This window comes from Beta vulgaris, chromosome 4 (genome assembly GCF_026745355.1).
Source record: "Beta vulgaris subsp. vulgaris cultivar EL10 chromosome 4, EL10.2, whole genome shotgun sequence".
Taxonomy (NCBI): Eukaryota; Viridiplantae; Streptophyta; class Magnoliopsida; order Caryophyllales; family Amaranthaceae; genus Beta; species Beta vulgaris.
The window spans coordinates 13,611,211-13,626,161 of record NC_079205.1 but is presented as its reverse complement, the minus strand read 5'-3'; the positions used below and the strand labels follow the sequence as shown (position 1 = coordinate 13,626,161).

The window sequence follows — 14,951 nt, the reverse complement described above, 5'->3', positions numbered from 1 at the left end:
CTTTTTCAGCGCAGCCCTTTTTCATTTTTCCACTAGTGTGACTTCTTCAGGACTGGGAAATTGCTGAAGGAGATAAACACAACTGTATTGGCTTTGATTCCCAAAGTCAAGTGCCCTGGAAGTGTGGCTGAGTTCAGACCAATAGCCTCCTGTAATGTAATATATAAGTGTATTACAAAAATGTTGTGTGTGAGATTAAAACAGGTGCTTCCAGAGTTAATTGTTGACAATCAAGGTGCTTTTATTCAAGGTAGATTCATTGCTCATAACATTATTATCTGCCAGGACATTGTTAAGGAGTATGGTAGGAAAAGTGCAAGGCTTGGGGTTATAATCAAGATGGACATGATGAAAGCCTATGACTCCATTGATTGGAACTTTGTAAAGAACATGTTGCATGCATTACATTTTCCAGAGCAGATGATTATGTTGATAATGGAGTGTGTTAGTACACCAAGTTTCTCACTTCAGATAAATGGTGGTCTACATGGATTCTTTGAAGGAAAGAGAGGGTTGAGACAAGGAGATCCAATGTCTCCCCTTCTCTTTGTGTTGTGTATGGAGTACCTGTCAAGGACTCTTAAATGTGGCAGAGAAGCCTCAATTTCATTTTCACCCAAGGTGTATGGGTGTGAAACTCAATCATCTCTGTTTTACAGATGATGTAATCCTATACTCTAAGGGAGATTTTGTTTCTGTCTATACATTACTTCAGGGGTTTCAACACTTCTCAGATGTTTCAGGGTTGGTGGTGAATAAAAGGAAGACTGAGGTGTATACTGCTGGAATGAAAAGATCAGAAGTGCAGAGAATTCTTTATGTTACTGGCTATAGCCTTGGAAGATTACCTTTCAAGTATTTGGGGGTGCCCATATGTTATAAAAGGATCTCAGCAAAGGATTGTAGCTCTATCATTGAAAAGATGACTGCTAGAATTCGCACCTGGAGTAGCAGGCATTTGTCCTATCAAGGGAGATTACAGTTAATAAACTCTGTGCTGATAAGCTTGCATGTGTATTGGGCCCATGTATTTAATTTGCCTAGGAGTGTTCTGAAGGAAGTTAACAGTATATGTAGAGCTTATTTGTGGTCAGGTGAATATTACAGTGGAAAAGCTGGCTATGTGGCTTGGACTCAAGTATGTTCACCTCATCATGCTGGTGGACTGGGCTTAAGAAACATCCAAGTGTGGAATACTGCAGCTCTAGGGCGTTATGTTTGGGCCATTGCAAACAAAAAGGACAGCTTATGGCTTAAATGGGTGAATGAACTGTATGTAAAAGAGGTGAATTGGTGGGATTATGTCCCTAAAGCAGGGTGTAGTTGGTACTAGAGGAAGATATGTGAGGTGAAAGAGAGTATCAAAGGTAGAATGAGTGAAGCTGAGAAATTACAAATGGCAGATTACTCAGTAAAACAAACTTATCAAAAGCTGTGTGGTAATCATGAGAGAGTTAACTGGGACTCACTGGTATGGAACAGATTGACTACTCCCAAGCATAGGTTCTTCATGTGGCTGACCATGAAGAACAAAATGCAAACAACAGCCAGACTATTCACCATTGGAGTAAGCAGGGACCCCATGTGTCTGATATGTGGTTTAGCAGAGGAATCCCAGGATCACTTATTCTTCAATTGTGTATATTGCTGTGATGTTTTGAACAGAATTAAGAGATGGATGCTGTGGAGAACAAGAAGCACCAGTGTCCAAGGCATATACAGATACATAAAACATAGGAGAATGTCTAGAGTGAGGAAACGGATATGCTATGTTGTCCTTGCTGCAAGTGTCTGTCAGATTTGGTGTGTTAGGAATGAAGTTTTTTGGTTGCAAATGGTTTCTAAGGTAGATAAAACTGTGTGTAGAATCCAATGGAATGTAATTGACATAATATATAGTGTGTTGCCTAGGAAATGCTCAAGGAAGGAAAGAGATTGGTTGAGGCAATTATATTTGGTGGTTTGTAATTAGAACCTTTGAACGGTGTTGTTTGTGTGGTTTTTGAATGAATGAAATTTACTTATCGAGCAAAAAAAAAAAAAAAAGATTCCCCCACTACTAACCCTAGTAGTGCCAATCAACCCTTAACTCTAAGAATTGAAACTCTCTATAATAGTGAAATTACAGAAAGAAAACGATCCTCAATTATGTGCTTCTTAGTTAAGCAAGTAGTGGACAATTACAATCGTATAATAGTAACTTGAATCTGACTCGCTCAGTGCTATGCTCAGTGCCTTAGAAAATAGTTTTCAGCTCTTAATATTTCTGATTTTTCTCTCTGAAAACGTGAGATCTAAAAGTGAATTACAAAACCCTTTTATAGGACTTGGTTTGGATGAAAATCCTTCAAAAATATCTTTATCTTTTAATCCTTAATTTGAGGGATAAAACTCTCTTTTTAGAAAAACAAACTTTATCTTTTTCCATCTTTATCTTTAATCTCAAAAAGATAAGTTTTCCATATTAGATTTTTTTTTCAACTCAAATTCTGTTTTTATCAAAAAGTATTTTCCAAATCTTTTTAGAAAATCTGAAAACACGTTTTAGTAAAACTCTGTTTTATAAAAAAATCTTTTATTTTAAAAAACACGTTTTTATGAAAACACGATTTTTGTAAAATCTTTTTCTAAAACTCGTTTTTATCAAATTCTTTTATAAAACACGGTTTTATTAAATTCTTTTTCTAAAAACACGTTTTCCTAAAATTCTTTTTATTTCTTATTTCGAAAACTAATTTCCTTTTTATATAGAGATATAATATTAATACAATTATTTATTTTCTTAACTCTAAGAAAATAATAATTATACTAACTTTACATTTCTATATTTAGCACATAGCATATTACCAAGTTCGAGCATATTACATTTGAATCCAAAGTAAATATTCTTAGGAACATATAAACTTGACTTCAATCTTGATTCTTCTTTTCTTCAAAGTCTTCATTTATTAATTCCTTTCTTCATGCATCTGTTGCAACTGTTACACACTTTCATACTATAACATACTATATTAATTTTCATCATCAAAACATAACATGTACATGCACAACAGTTTCCCAAAAAATGAGAAGGTGATCGAATGGTTTTGGGAATTAAGTTTTGAAAAAGAATAAAAGATACACATGATTATTGTGGTAGGCCACGTGGCACGATTCCCTGCTTAGAAACATCTTTTAATATATTTGTATAGATATTCTAAGTCGAATTTCTTGAAGTTCATATTGAACTTTTATTGCAAGTAGATAGAAAAAGAGCTGCAAAAGGTGAAGTCTAGTTCCTTCAAACTCATGTCGTGCTCTTCGGGATTAATTTAAGTCGTGGTCACAATAATCACCCTTGTGCACAGTGATCATAAGGTTACTATCCTACCATTTTCATTGCAATACTATACAAGAACCACAAAATCCATCAATTTCTTTGTCAAATCCCCTGTCCATGAAAGCAATCAGGTCTCATGTTTTCCTCAACATTAGGGTTTGTCCAAAGTTTGATTCAAAGCGAGTTTAAGATCCATAAGTTATGTAGAATTGACTCAGAGTTCTAGTAAAGATTGAAAGAGCTTTCTGATATGATAGACTGAGTTAGAATATGAAAGGGCATTATTATTTACAGCCCGTATTTACTTAAAATCGTCCGTATTTTTTTCAACATTTTTCTAAACTAACCCTTAATATACTGACTCTCTCTCTCTCTCCTCCTCTCACTCTCATTCTCACTTTCTCTCACCTCTCCCTAACCACCACGGAAAACCACCACCGCTTGAACCACCACCAAACCACACCGGAACCACCACCACCGAAACTACAACAACAACGACGACCACCACCAACTTTGGAACCACCGCCAATTTTTTTTTTTTCGTTTCCTACACCGAGGAAACAAAGTGAATTTTCGTTTCCTCCATGGAGGAAACGAGATAGAATTTCGTTTCCTCGGTATAGGAAACGAAAAAAAATGGCGGTGGTGGTTCCGGTATGGTGGTGGTTCCGGTGTGGTGGTGATTTCGCTGGATATGATATCGGTGGTGGTAGTTCCGGTAGTGGTGGTTTCGATGGTGGTTTCGGTGTGGTGGTGGTGGTTGAAGTGAGGCGAGAGAACGTGAGAAAGAGAGTGAGAGGAGGAAGAGAGAAGGTGAGTATACATAGGGTAGTTTAGGAAAATTTTGAAAAACATACGAGCAATTTTTAGTAAATACGGACGGTAAATAGCGATAGGGATATTAAAGTGCAACAAGCAAGTTTAAATATAGGTGTATATGTTGTTGCTTTCTTGAGTAGGGATGAAAGTAGGTGTACGATTCCAATCCAAACAAAATTTGGGTTTCAAGTTTCCAATTCCAAACCAATTCAATCCGAATTTTCAGACACTAGATGGAATCCAATCCAAAATATCCAAATTTTAAAATCTATTCTTTTGCTGAAATAATTCAAGTACAAGCACCAAAATAAAACGTTTTAAATAAAAGCAATTTGCACAATCCCATAAAAATGCGGTAACAACTAATTATTCATACAAACCCATAAATTTTATTGGGCAACACTTAAGCCCAATATCAACTATGCATATACACAATACATGGCTTATTTGCTATTTCGTTATTTTGAATTTTCAGATCTAATCACCCTCAATCCAAACCAATCTAAAAATCCAAATTTTTAAATAGAAAACACTATATTTGAATCCAATCCAAACATAGTCCAAGTCAAGTCCGAGCTACTAATTCGATTTGGATTGAATTAGATTGAATTTTGGTTCGAATCCGAATAACATTTACCCCTAATCTTCAGTGTTATCTACAACATATGGAATGAAATAGATAATGCGCTTTTTAGTTTTCAAGTTACAGATGTAGAGAATACCATAGAATATACAGTACAAAATAGGATAGAATATACCCTGAAAAAACAACTCCCGAGATAGGAAATGATTCAAATTCGTTTGTAATGATCTCTTCGGTTATAATAGGGATTGTTGAGTCCCTCTAGGTTAAGACCTTTCTAGAAGGTTCCAAGTTTAGATATCTTTAAGTCTTAAAAACTTGTTTTGATGTGTACTATAATCCTATCTTGCTTACCAAGAAAAATAAAAGTAGCTAAACAACTAGGAACTTACAAAGCATATGCTTAATAATTAATAACTTATAAAAAAAGGATATATGTTCATGTTAAATTGAGTAATGACATCAAATATTTGAAAACTAGCATAAGTCCATGCTAAAATGACACAAAATAGCTTGTACTAGATAAAATTGCAAATATTCATCAAATTTAGTGACGCATCTCACACAAAACCTATTGTTCAAAGACATGATTGAAATACCAACGATGTCTTGGCCTAATGGTTAAAATTGAGGTGCAGTGAACGATAAGTTACAGGTTCAAACCTCCCTCTCCTTATTTGTACTTTGTACTGCCTTCGTAACTCATATGGATCAAAAAAAGACATGAGTGACATGTACGGAAAAGTGAGACATCATCTTGAGAATAGAAGGAATAATTGTTGAATGTTGAGTAATAATACTCATCCTAATTTCATGTTATGTCTATTTCTTAAGGGTCAAATTTTATAAATTATGACATTTTATTGTCACTAGCAGATGAAAAAAAAGAGTATAATGTGAAATCTTATAAAATATCTCTCGATGTTTAGTTTCATAATCATTTCTATGATTTTTAATGATACATCAATAAATATTATTAGTGGTCTTAGATTGGTCTTGAAGATATAAGCTACAATTTCTAAACATAGTCGACTCTACAGGATGCATCTGAAACTACCTTTGGATACCTATATTAGCCATTTAGGAATGTTCGAGAAGCAAGTATAATTTCCTGGATCACAAAAAATTACTGATGAAAGTACCTTCAGCAAAGAGAGTTGACAAAAAAATAATTAGATACCACAAACGGCAGTGGACTGATGAGTGATGATCACACGTCTCGGCCAAAAGGTTCTTCAGATTACCTAATAAGGGAGGGGTTTGATGATGAAAAGGACCCTGGGAAAAGACTAGTAGGAGAATGCAACATTAATCTTTCAGCATTGACACATACATAAAAAGTGCTAATATAATATTATGTCACATTTGTTTCCTCATTCAAGCCGGATTGACTCCTTCGCTGGACATGATATGCTGCCCACGAATTAGACGAGCTTAGTGCTTACTCTGATATCTTCCTCCAGACGTGCAAACATGTAAATCACTGGTTCAAAGTTTCAAACTTCTAATGATGAACATGTCTACTAAACTAATTAATAAACAAATACTTCATAACATTGCATGTTTTAGTATAAAAGGCTTCCAAATGTTGGTAGCATTATATCATTCAGCTTCCCTGCGCACCAATCCACTACAAACATGGGTCTTAACCGCCTCCTCTCGCTGTCCACACTCCTCTGTTTGTCATGCTTGGCTGTAGCTTCTGCTAGCGAGTACCGCTCTGTCGAAGTTGCTCCATCACCAGTATACACACCATCAATTGAGTCTTACACTCCTTCACCAGAATATCAGAGTCCATCTTACACTTCCACACCTGTATATATCCCTACCCCTTCTCCTGAATATGAAACTCCATCTGTTACTTCAACTCCAACCCCATCATACACTCCAACACCAGTTTATACCCCATCCTCATCTCCGGAATATGAAACTCCGTCTTACACTCCAACCCCAATTTATACCCCATCTCCTGAATATGAAAGTCCAGCTTACACTCCAACCCCAATTTACACCCCATCTCCTGAATATGAAAGTCCATCTTATACACCAACCCCGGCATATACCCCATCTCCAGAATATGAATCTCCATCTTATACTCCAACTTACACTCCATCTCCTGAATATGAAACCCCGTCTTACACTCCAACCCCAACTTATACCCCATCTCCAGAATATGAGACTCCAACTCCAACTTACAACCCATCTCCCAAATATGAAACTTCATCTTACACTCCAACCCCAACTTATACCCTATCTCCAGAATATGAATCTCCATCTTATACTCCAATTTACACCCCATCTCCTGAATATGAAACCCCGTCTTACACTCCAACCCCAGTTTATACTCCATCTCCAGAATACGAGACTCTAACTCCAACTTACAACCCAGCTCCTGAATATGAAACTCCAGTTTACACTCCAACCCCATCTTATACCCCATCTCCACAATATGAATCCCCATCTAATACCCCAACTCCAACTTATAACCCATCTCCTAAATATAAAACCCCATCTTACACTCCAACCCCTGCTTATACCCCATCTCCTGAATACGAATCCCCATCTTATACCCCAACTTACAGCCCATCTCCTAAATATGAAACCCCAACTTATACTCCGACCCCAACTTACACTCCAACCCCAGTTTATACCCCATCTCCTAAATATGAAACTCCATCTTACACTCCAACCCCAACTTACAGCCCATCTCCTAAATATGAAACTCCATCTTACACTCCAACCCCAACTTACAGCCCATCTCCTACATATGAAACCCCATCTTACACTCCAACCCCAACTTACAGTCTATCTCCTAAATATGAAACCCCATCTTACAATCCAACACCGACTTATAGCCCATCTCCTAAATATGAAACCCCGTCTTACACTCCAACCCCGACTTATAAACCATCTCCTAAATATGAAATCCCATCTTACACTCCAACCACAACTTACAGTCCTCCTAAATATGAAACTCCAACTTACAGCCCATCTCCTAAATATGAAAGCCCATCTTACATAGCAACCCCAATTTACAGCCCATCTTCTAAATATGAAACCCCAACTTACAACCCATCTCCTAAATATGAAACCCCAACTTACAGCCCATCTCCAAAATATGAGACCCCTTCATATACTAAAGCGCCAACCCCAATTTACAACCCAGTTAGCAAAACCTCCCCAAATTATGAAGCTCCATCATATACCGCAACCCCAATCTACAAACCATCCCCAAAATATGAAGCTCCATCATACACCGTAACCCCAATTTACGACGCATCGCCTATATATGAGACCCCATCGTACACCACAACTCCTATTTACAATATGTTGCCTAACTATGAGTCTCCATCATATACACCAGCCTCAGTTTATAAACCATCTCCTAAGTATGAAACTCCATCATACACTCCAACAACTTACTCCCCATCTCCTAAATATAAGACTCCATCATGCTATCCAACCCCGGTCTATACCCCAACATATGATGAAACAAACTACTATCAAGAAAATTCCCTGCCTACTGCTTATGGTGTGCAAGGTGTCATCTATTGTAATTCATGCTATGACTTTACACCAATCGAAGGTAAATTCTTCATCCAATGCTATATCATTTATTTATATGCAGATGACATTTAGACACGTAAACACAAGTATTCATTATTAAGACTTCACATGAAAGAAACCACAAAGTAGGAGTAACTATAATGGGTATTGTTATGGAGTAATAAATTACAATTGCGCTAATAATGGGTTGGATATGCTCTTAAAGATACATCAGTGCCACCCATATTCCCATCTTCACCATCTAAAAGACTAGCCTTGTAACATGGAGCTGCAAGATATTTTTCTTTATTTCTTTCTAAGCTTTTACAGCTAATATATTCAGTCAGAAGTTTATAAATAATCATTTTGATTGCATGATGCAACAATCTAATATAACAAACTCCTACTCTTATCTAAGATGTCCACTTAAACTCTTGAAGTATTCAAGTGTTCTCACCAAAAATAAATAAAAAGTGTCTTTTAACTATAATTCATGAAAACTAGCATCATGGAAAATCACTCATTATACTTTATCTATCCAAATTGAAAATATACCATATTTCGTTTATAATTTTAAACTTATTGTAAAATTTAGTATAGGGAATATAATTAAGCCGATTTTTGAAATGTTAGCATTAATTGAACATAGTTTACTGAACTAGAAAACTCAGGTATATCATATACAAAAGAATTTAAATATTGATCTCATTTGCTAAACCTATATCAAATCAAACTAAATATTTGTAAAAAGATCGGTGATAGATCTCCATGCTAAGGTTTAACATTCTACGTCAATATAACATTTTACATCTTAAACGTGAATTTGAACTATGAAATATGAGTTTAATCACACTATGTTTGATTTATTAAATGTATTTGAGAGCAGGTGCGGTCGCCAAAATTTCCTGTGAAGCAAAGAGTACAGACCAATACAAGGCAGCGAAGTTCTCAATGCTAACCCCAAAAAGTGACAAGAATGGTTACTTCCTAGCCACATTTACTCCTGAACAACTTGGAGACAATTTGAAGCCAACCGATTGTAAAGTTTATCTCGAAAGCTCTCCGTCATACACTTGCAATGTTGCAACCAACGTAAATTTAGGAGTAACAGGGGCTCCTTTGACATACTCACGTGATTTTGGGGAGTACAAAAACACATACAACTTAGTGTTGTATTCTGTTCCAGCTTTTGTTTATACATCAAAGACAAAATGTGAGAAGCCATCTTACTACAAGACACCAGTTTACACTCCAAAAGCAAGCTATAAAACTCCAACATACACCCCAAAGCTAGATTACGAGGTTACAACATATACCCCACCAGCCTACACCCCAAAATCGAGTTACAAGGCTCCAACATACACACCATTAACCTACACCCCAAAACCAAGTTATGAGGCTCCAACATACACACCATCAACCTACACTCCAAAATCAAGTTACAAGGCTCCAACATCATACAGTCCAAGTTACAAAACTCCATCATACAGTCCACCTGCCTATACTCCAAAGTCCACTTACAAGGCACCAAGTTATGTTCCAAAGTCCGAGGATAATACCCCTGCCTACACCAATTATGGCTACTAAGAGATATTTGCTATAATTTGATTCTCTCAATTATATACAACTTCCCCATTGGTTATGCTAAATCGAAGTGGGTTGTCCTTAATATAATACTAATTTTAATTATAAAGCCTAGCACAAGATTTTCTATGTTCTATGAGAATTATGAAAGAGAAAATTTGTTGATTTACCCAATGTCTTGTTTCTCTGGTAACTTCTCCAAATGTCTATCTTGTTTGTTATTATATAGATGGTGTCATTTGATCAAACTTTAAAAAAAGAGGAAAACACACCTCTCCTGATGAACCAATTCTTATCCATTAACAATATAGCAACAATGACATATGTTCCATATTTTCTTGAAAGATAAAACTGCTACATTATATGGTTAAAGAAAACATCAGAAGCAGCTATTATTTGTTTGGCAGCAACATAAACCTCTCCTCAACCCTAATGTTCCATCAACGCCATCATCTCCCATATGGCCAAGTAATAAAATTTGTCACAACAGCCTCATATTAGCATAGAAAAATGAGATGATTAAAAACAACAATTTACTCCAGATGCCACAATTACTATATAGTAGAACTTTGGATGACTTGGGAATATGTGACATACTGTGAGAAGCAAAAGTCCCAAACATTTAATTGGAATAAATCCCTCTATACAGGAGACAAACACCATCCCCTGTATGTTATGCTATTCAATACCATATGCAGCAGCACCAAGCTACAATACCCCACAACAGTTTACCCACCAGCAATAGAAAAGAGACTCTGGCAAGGGTTTTGTATTCACCACCAATACCAGCTTACATCCCCATCCAATCCTAATTTGAGCTCTTGTTCCAGAATAGATATGATCTTCAGTGTTCTCTAGTTTGTGCACCATCATGGAGTTAAAGCCCCCACCATTGAGTATGAAACTCGAGCCTAAAGCTCCAATGTGCGGACACAAGCTAAGTAACGTGGACTCGAGTAAAGGTGTCACAAATGAATACAAATACATTACCGTAAATTTTTTAAAAAAAAAGCACCCAGGGCAACTTTGTAAACTTGGACATAGGTACACGAACACGAAGATGATAAAATAGTACATCACAAAATTTACCATAAGTATGTGCGAGTGCGTGTTATGTTGTGATTTGTGAAATATGAGGGGACATTGAGGCAGAAGTCTCATTGATTCATTGTCATGGCACTTTCTTCGTTATACAAAAACTAGGTTTATGGTATATGTTTTCTATAAGATTTTATCACAAGTAATTCACTGAAACTAGTTTTACAAAATGCAATATATAGACAGCTTTTTTTTACTTTATATATCATAGATAATTTAGGAGAGCTACATTAGAATAAGGCATAAAACATTGAATTCAACACATTTTCCTATTTGATAATATGCAACTACACTAATGAAGTTTTCTTTAGAATAAACATTATTAGTATTTTCATAATAGGTTACTGTGCATGCACCCTGCAATACCTAGCATATTTAAAACATTTTATTGAAGGTAAATGGAGCATTGACATCGCACTCAACTCAACACTACAAATAAAGGCCACAACACCCACAATCAAAAGCCATAACACCTTTTCTTGAAATGGTGGGATTCGCCTTCAATAGCCAAATCATGACTTTTTATATCAATAACTTGTTGTTTTGAAATAACTTCCATTGACAGCCTTCACAGAGAAATAGCCTCCTTTTCAACATGCCACTGAGGTAATACTCACGTCCAGGTCACATGATTCTGTTAACGCTTTCTTTTCTCGTTTCTCCTATTTCGCTCTCAATTAAGGAGTAAACACAAACTTTACACCTATATTCGTTTCACATACTCATTGACACAGGAGTGCTCTGCAGTTATCTATGTCCGCCTAACTTAAAACACAAGACACTGGGTTTATAACTCGAACACTAAATCTAAGACTCCCATGGATGGAAGCTGATATAGGATGAAAGTCAGCTTAAGCACAATAATCTACCCACAACACAGTCCTAGTTAAAGGCATCATCAGAGCTCAGACTCTAAATCGAGCTTACACGAATAATCAACACCAACTTACATGCACGCAACATGAGCCCCATCAACAACTGAATACAACACTACAATACATCACCACAGTATCACAACCTAAGACTCTAATTTGCGCACCGTGAACTAACTACAACCCAATTTCCACCTCAAAGTATGAGGGCAGCATACACCACACTACCGGATACATTACCTAAAATGGTAGGATAAATGGAGAACTTTTGCTTCACCTCTAGCCACAAGCTATTTCCAGCCACAAGCTATTTCCAGCCACTTTACAAACCACTACCAAGGTAAAGAACCTATACTATATAAGTAACCAATCTACAACCTATCAACCATGTTTATAGCCACCCTCACAAGACCCTAACATAGACCTTGAGTCCAATTACCAACTAATTCCAAAATGTGAGATTTGTTCATAGTTGATATACTAGTGAATAGCCTATAAGTTTTCATCATACATAAACCACCGATATCTATGGCCTATCACCCATTGTCAGAGTCCATCATATACCCCTAAAAGTAAATTACATCTCGTTTCCAAAGTATATAATCCAAGATATGTCGAAAAGCTCAAACCTTAGTTTAGAGTCTATGACCATAAGTATGAGACGTCAATAACTCCCAAACCTTAGTTTACAGCCCGTTGTATAACACTTCCTCATAAACCCCAGCCCCATTTACAATATCTCAAAAGTACAAGTCACACTATACACTCAACCTCTATGTACCCCCCATTGCCCAAGTATTAGATTTTGTCATACACCAAAACCCGATTCACATGCCATATGCAAAATGTTAACGCCCTTACCTCAATTTACAGCTCATCTATTTAGTGTGAAAATCCATCATACATCTTAGCCTTGATTAAGAGCCTATGACCAAAGTTCAAAACCCAATCATACACCCTAACCCCACTTTAGGGTGCACCAGCCAGTTATGAATCTTCGTCATTCTTGATACTCCATCGTCCACCTACCACCTGCAATCACTCTCCATTCTCCAGCATAGAACACTGAATTACACACTTCAGCAATATCACTCCCTTAAATCCATAATCAATCTTCCATCACTCACTACATTTCATGTCTCAGCACCAACACTTCTTAAAAGTTAAGCCAATCTAGACAACGACCAGTGTTCAAATTCATGAAGGTAAGGTTGTAAAGAGAGTAATGAAGTATGCATTAGCATCCTTCTTCACCAGATCAATACAACAGCACGTTATATAGGAGGGACACACAACAATTCACAGACAGATAAATTACACCATGAACCAACTAAACAGGTTTTGAGGTTTGTGTATAGTGTATACTAGAAATAATACTTCCTCAGTTCCACATTCAAGTTTACGCTTACACTCTTAAAGTCAAACTTTTTCACCAAAGATCCTCACCATTGGATCCCATTGGATCCCATTGAATGCATCTTAATGAGTGGTTTTTTAAATATCAAATTTTCATCCTTGTTACAAATACGTAATTGATGATAGTAACGGTCAAAGTAGTGCATTGAACAACTCACAATTTTCTAATGGTTATAAGTTATAACACACATAAAAGTCTTACATTTCTTACAATTTTCCCAAAACCCCCATTTTTCTTTTGGGTTCCCCTAAATCTCCAACTTATAACTTATAACAGTTACAAATATGGAATACGTCTGGTGCATCTATACAAATATATTAAAAGGCGTGCGAAAACAAGAAATTGTGCCACATGGCGCTCACCCTAGGAAATTTTAGTTCATGTAATCCATGTACAATAAAAAAATTAAGAAATTGCATAGTATAGGGTTTGATCCCAAGACCTCAAATACATATACTATAGTTTTAACCAAGTTGTATTTAGTGCTATTATCATAAAGTATTATATTAATAAATGAAATTTTTTTTTCATAGCCTGAGCCTAATAATTCGTTGGAGACTGCAAAAGCGCAAATGTTCCAATAATATTAGAATGAAGCAAGCATAATAAGAAAAAAAAAAAAAAAAGGTAACAGAAAATCAGAAACTGTACGATTACCTTCAAAGGCAAACCGTCGAACAGTTAATCGGCATAATCAATATTGTTGACCCTACATGAGCAAAAGATGATAATTACACAATTATTGCCATAAATATTCGATGAACATTTTGAAAGAAATGAGAAAGAGACACGATTGTTTACCAACGAGCGCACGAAGATATGGTGAAGGCGGAGTAGGTTTAGTTCGAAGGCAGGACTCAGGGTAATCTAGCTACTATGTAAAGAACAGAATATAGTGCAGGATTTAGAGATTTATCGTACAACTAAAATCAATTTGTAAGTGGAAAACCCCCAATATGGCAACATATTTAGCAGCTTCAAAATTCAAAACATGTATGTTTGGCTATTCTTGATGGAGCTTATTAAGAGCAACTCCAATGGTGAATATTAGGAACTTGCTAGCAAATAAATAAAAAGTTAAACAATTAGCCCAACCATTGCGGGGTGTTGGTTTAGGGGGATTAGGGGGTGGGAATGGGATATTATATCCCTATGGGTAGATATCCCATGTTTGTTTGAAGGGATATCTAAATTCCCATGTGAAGGGGAATGGGATTAAAACCCCTAAGACATGGGGGAGCAGGTATTAGGGAGGGGGATTATTTTTGGTTATGTTAAAAGACAAATTTACCCTTCATTAAAATATACTTCACTAATATTGTTTGCTCTTCTTTTGCTATCCTTCATTAAAATGGGTAAATTTGTAATTTAGCAATATATTCCCTACCTAATCCCACTAACATACCAAACAAGGGATTGGGATATATTTAATAAATTTCCACCTTCTAACTCCCATTCCCAATCCCATCCTCTAATCCCCAAACTCCCAATCCCTCGTACGAAACGCCCCGTTGGAGTAAGTAGCTAGAATTTCATTTGCTAGCCAATGTAGCTTAACTAAGCCAATTGGCTTGAGCTAAAATTGTGGGCCCATGTGGGAATTTTGGTGAACAATTTGTATACTCTTCTCTAAAAAAAAACTATCTTACTTTAAGTGGGACCTACTCATATTGGCTAGCCATTGGAGAAGTTTTGGCTTAAAATGGAGTTAGC

General features: G+C 36.3%; 1 protein-coding gene and 1 long non-coding RNA gene across 2 annotated transcripts; one reads left to right on the top strand and one right to left on the bottom strand.

The window, feature by feature from the left end:
* Positions 1 to 4,713: 4,713 nt before the first annotated feature.
* On the bottom strand, positions 4,714 to 14,278 carry LOC130591232 (uncharacterized). Its single transcript, XR_008968965.1, has 3 exons — positions 14,040 to 14,278; positions 13,896 to 13,947; positions 4,714 to 6,204 (listed from the first exon to the last, which is right to left on the bottom strand). It is a non-coding gene; the product is annotated as an uncharacterized LOC130591232 (long non-coding RNA).
* Positions 6,203 to 10,255, top strand: LOC104891453 (uncharacterized). The gene is made up of 2 exons (XM_010677149.4): positions 6,203 to 8,307; positions 9,154 to 10,255. Exons 1-2 carry the CDS (start codon positions 6,360 to 6,362, stop codon positions 9,852 to 9,854), a joined length of 2,649 nt encoding a protein of 882 aa, XP_010675451.3. The 5' UTR covers positions 6,203 to 6,359; the 3' UTR covers positions 9,855 to 10,255.
* Positions 14,279 to 14,951: the final 673 nt, after the last annotated feature.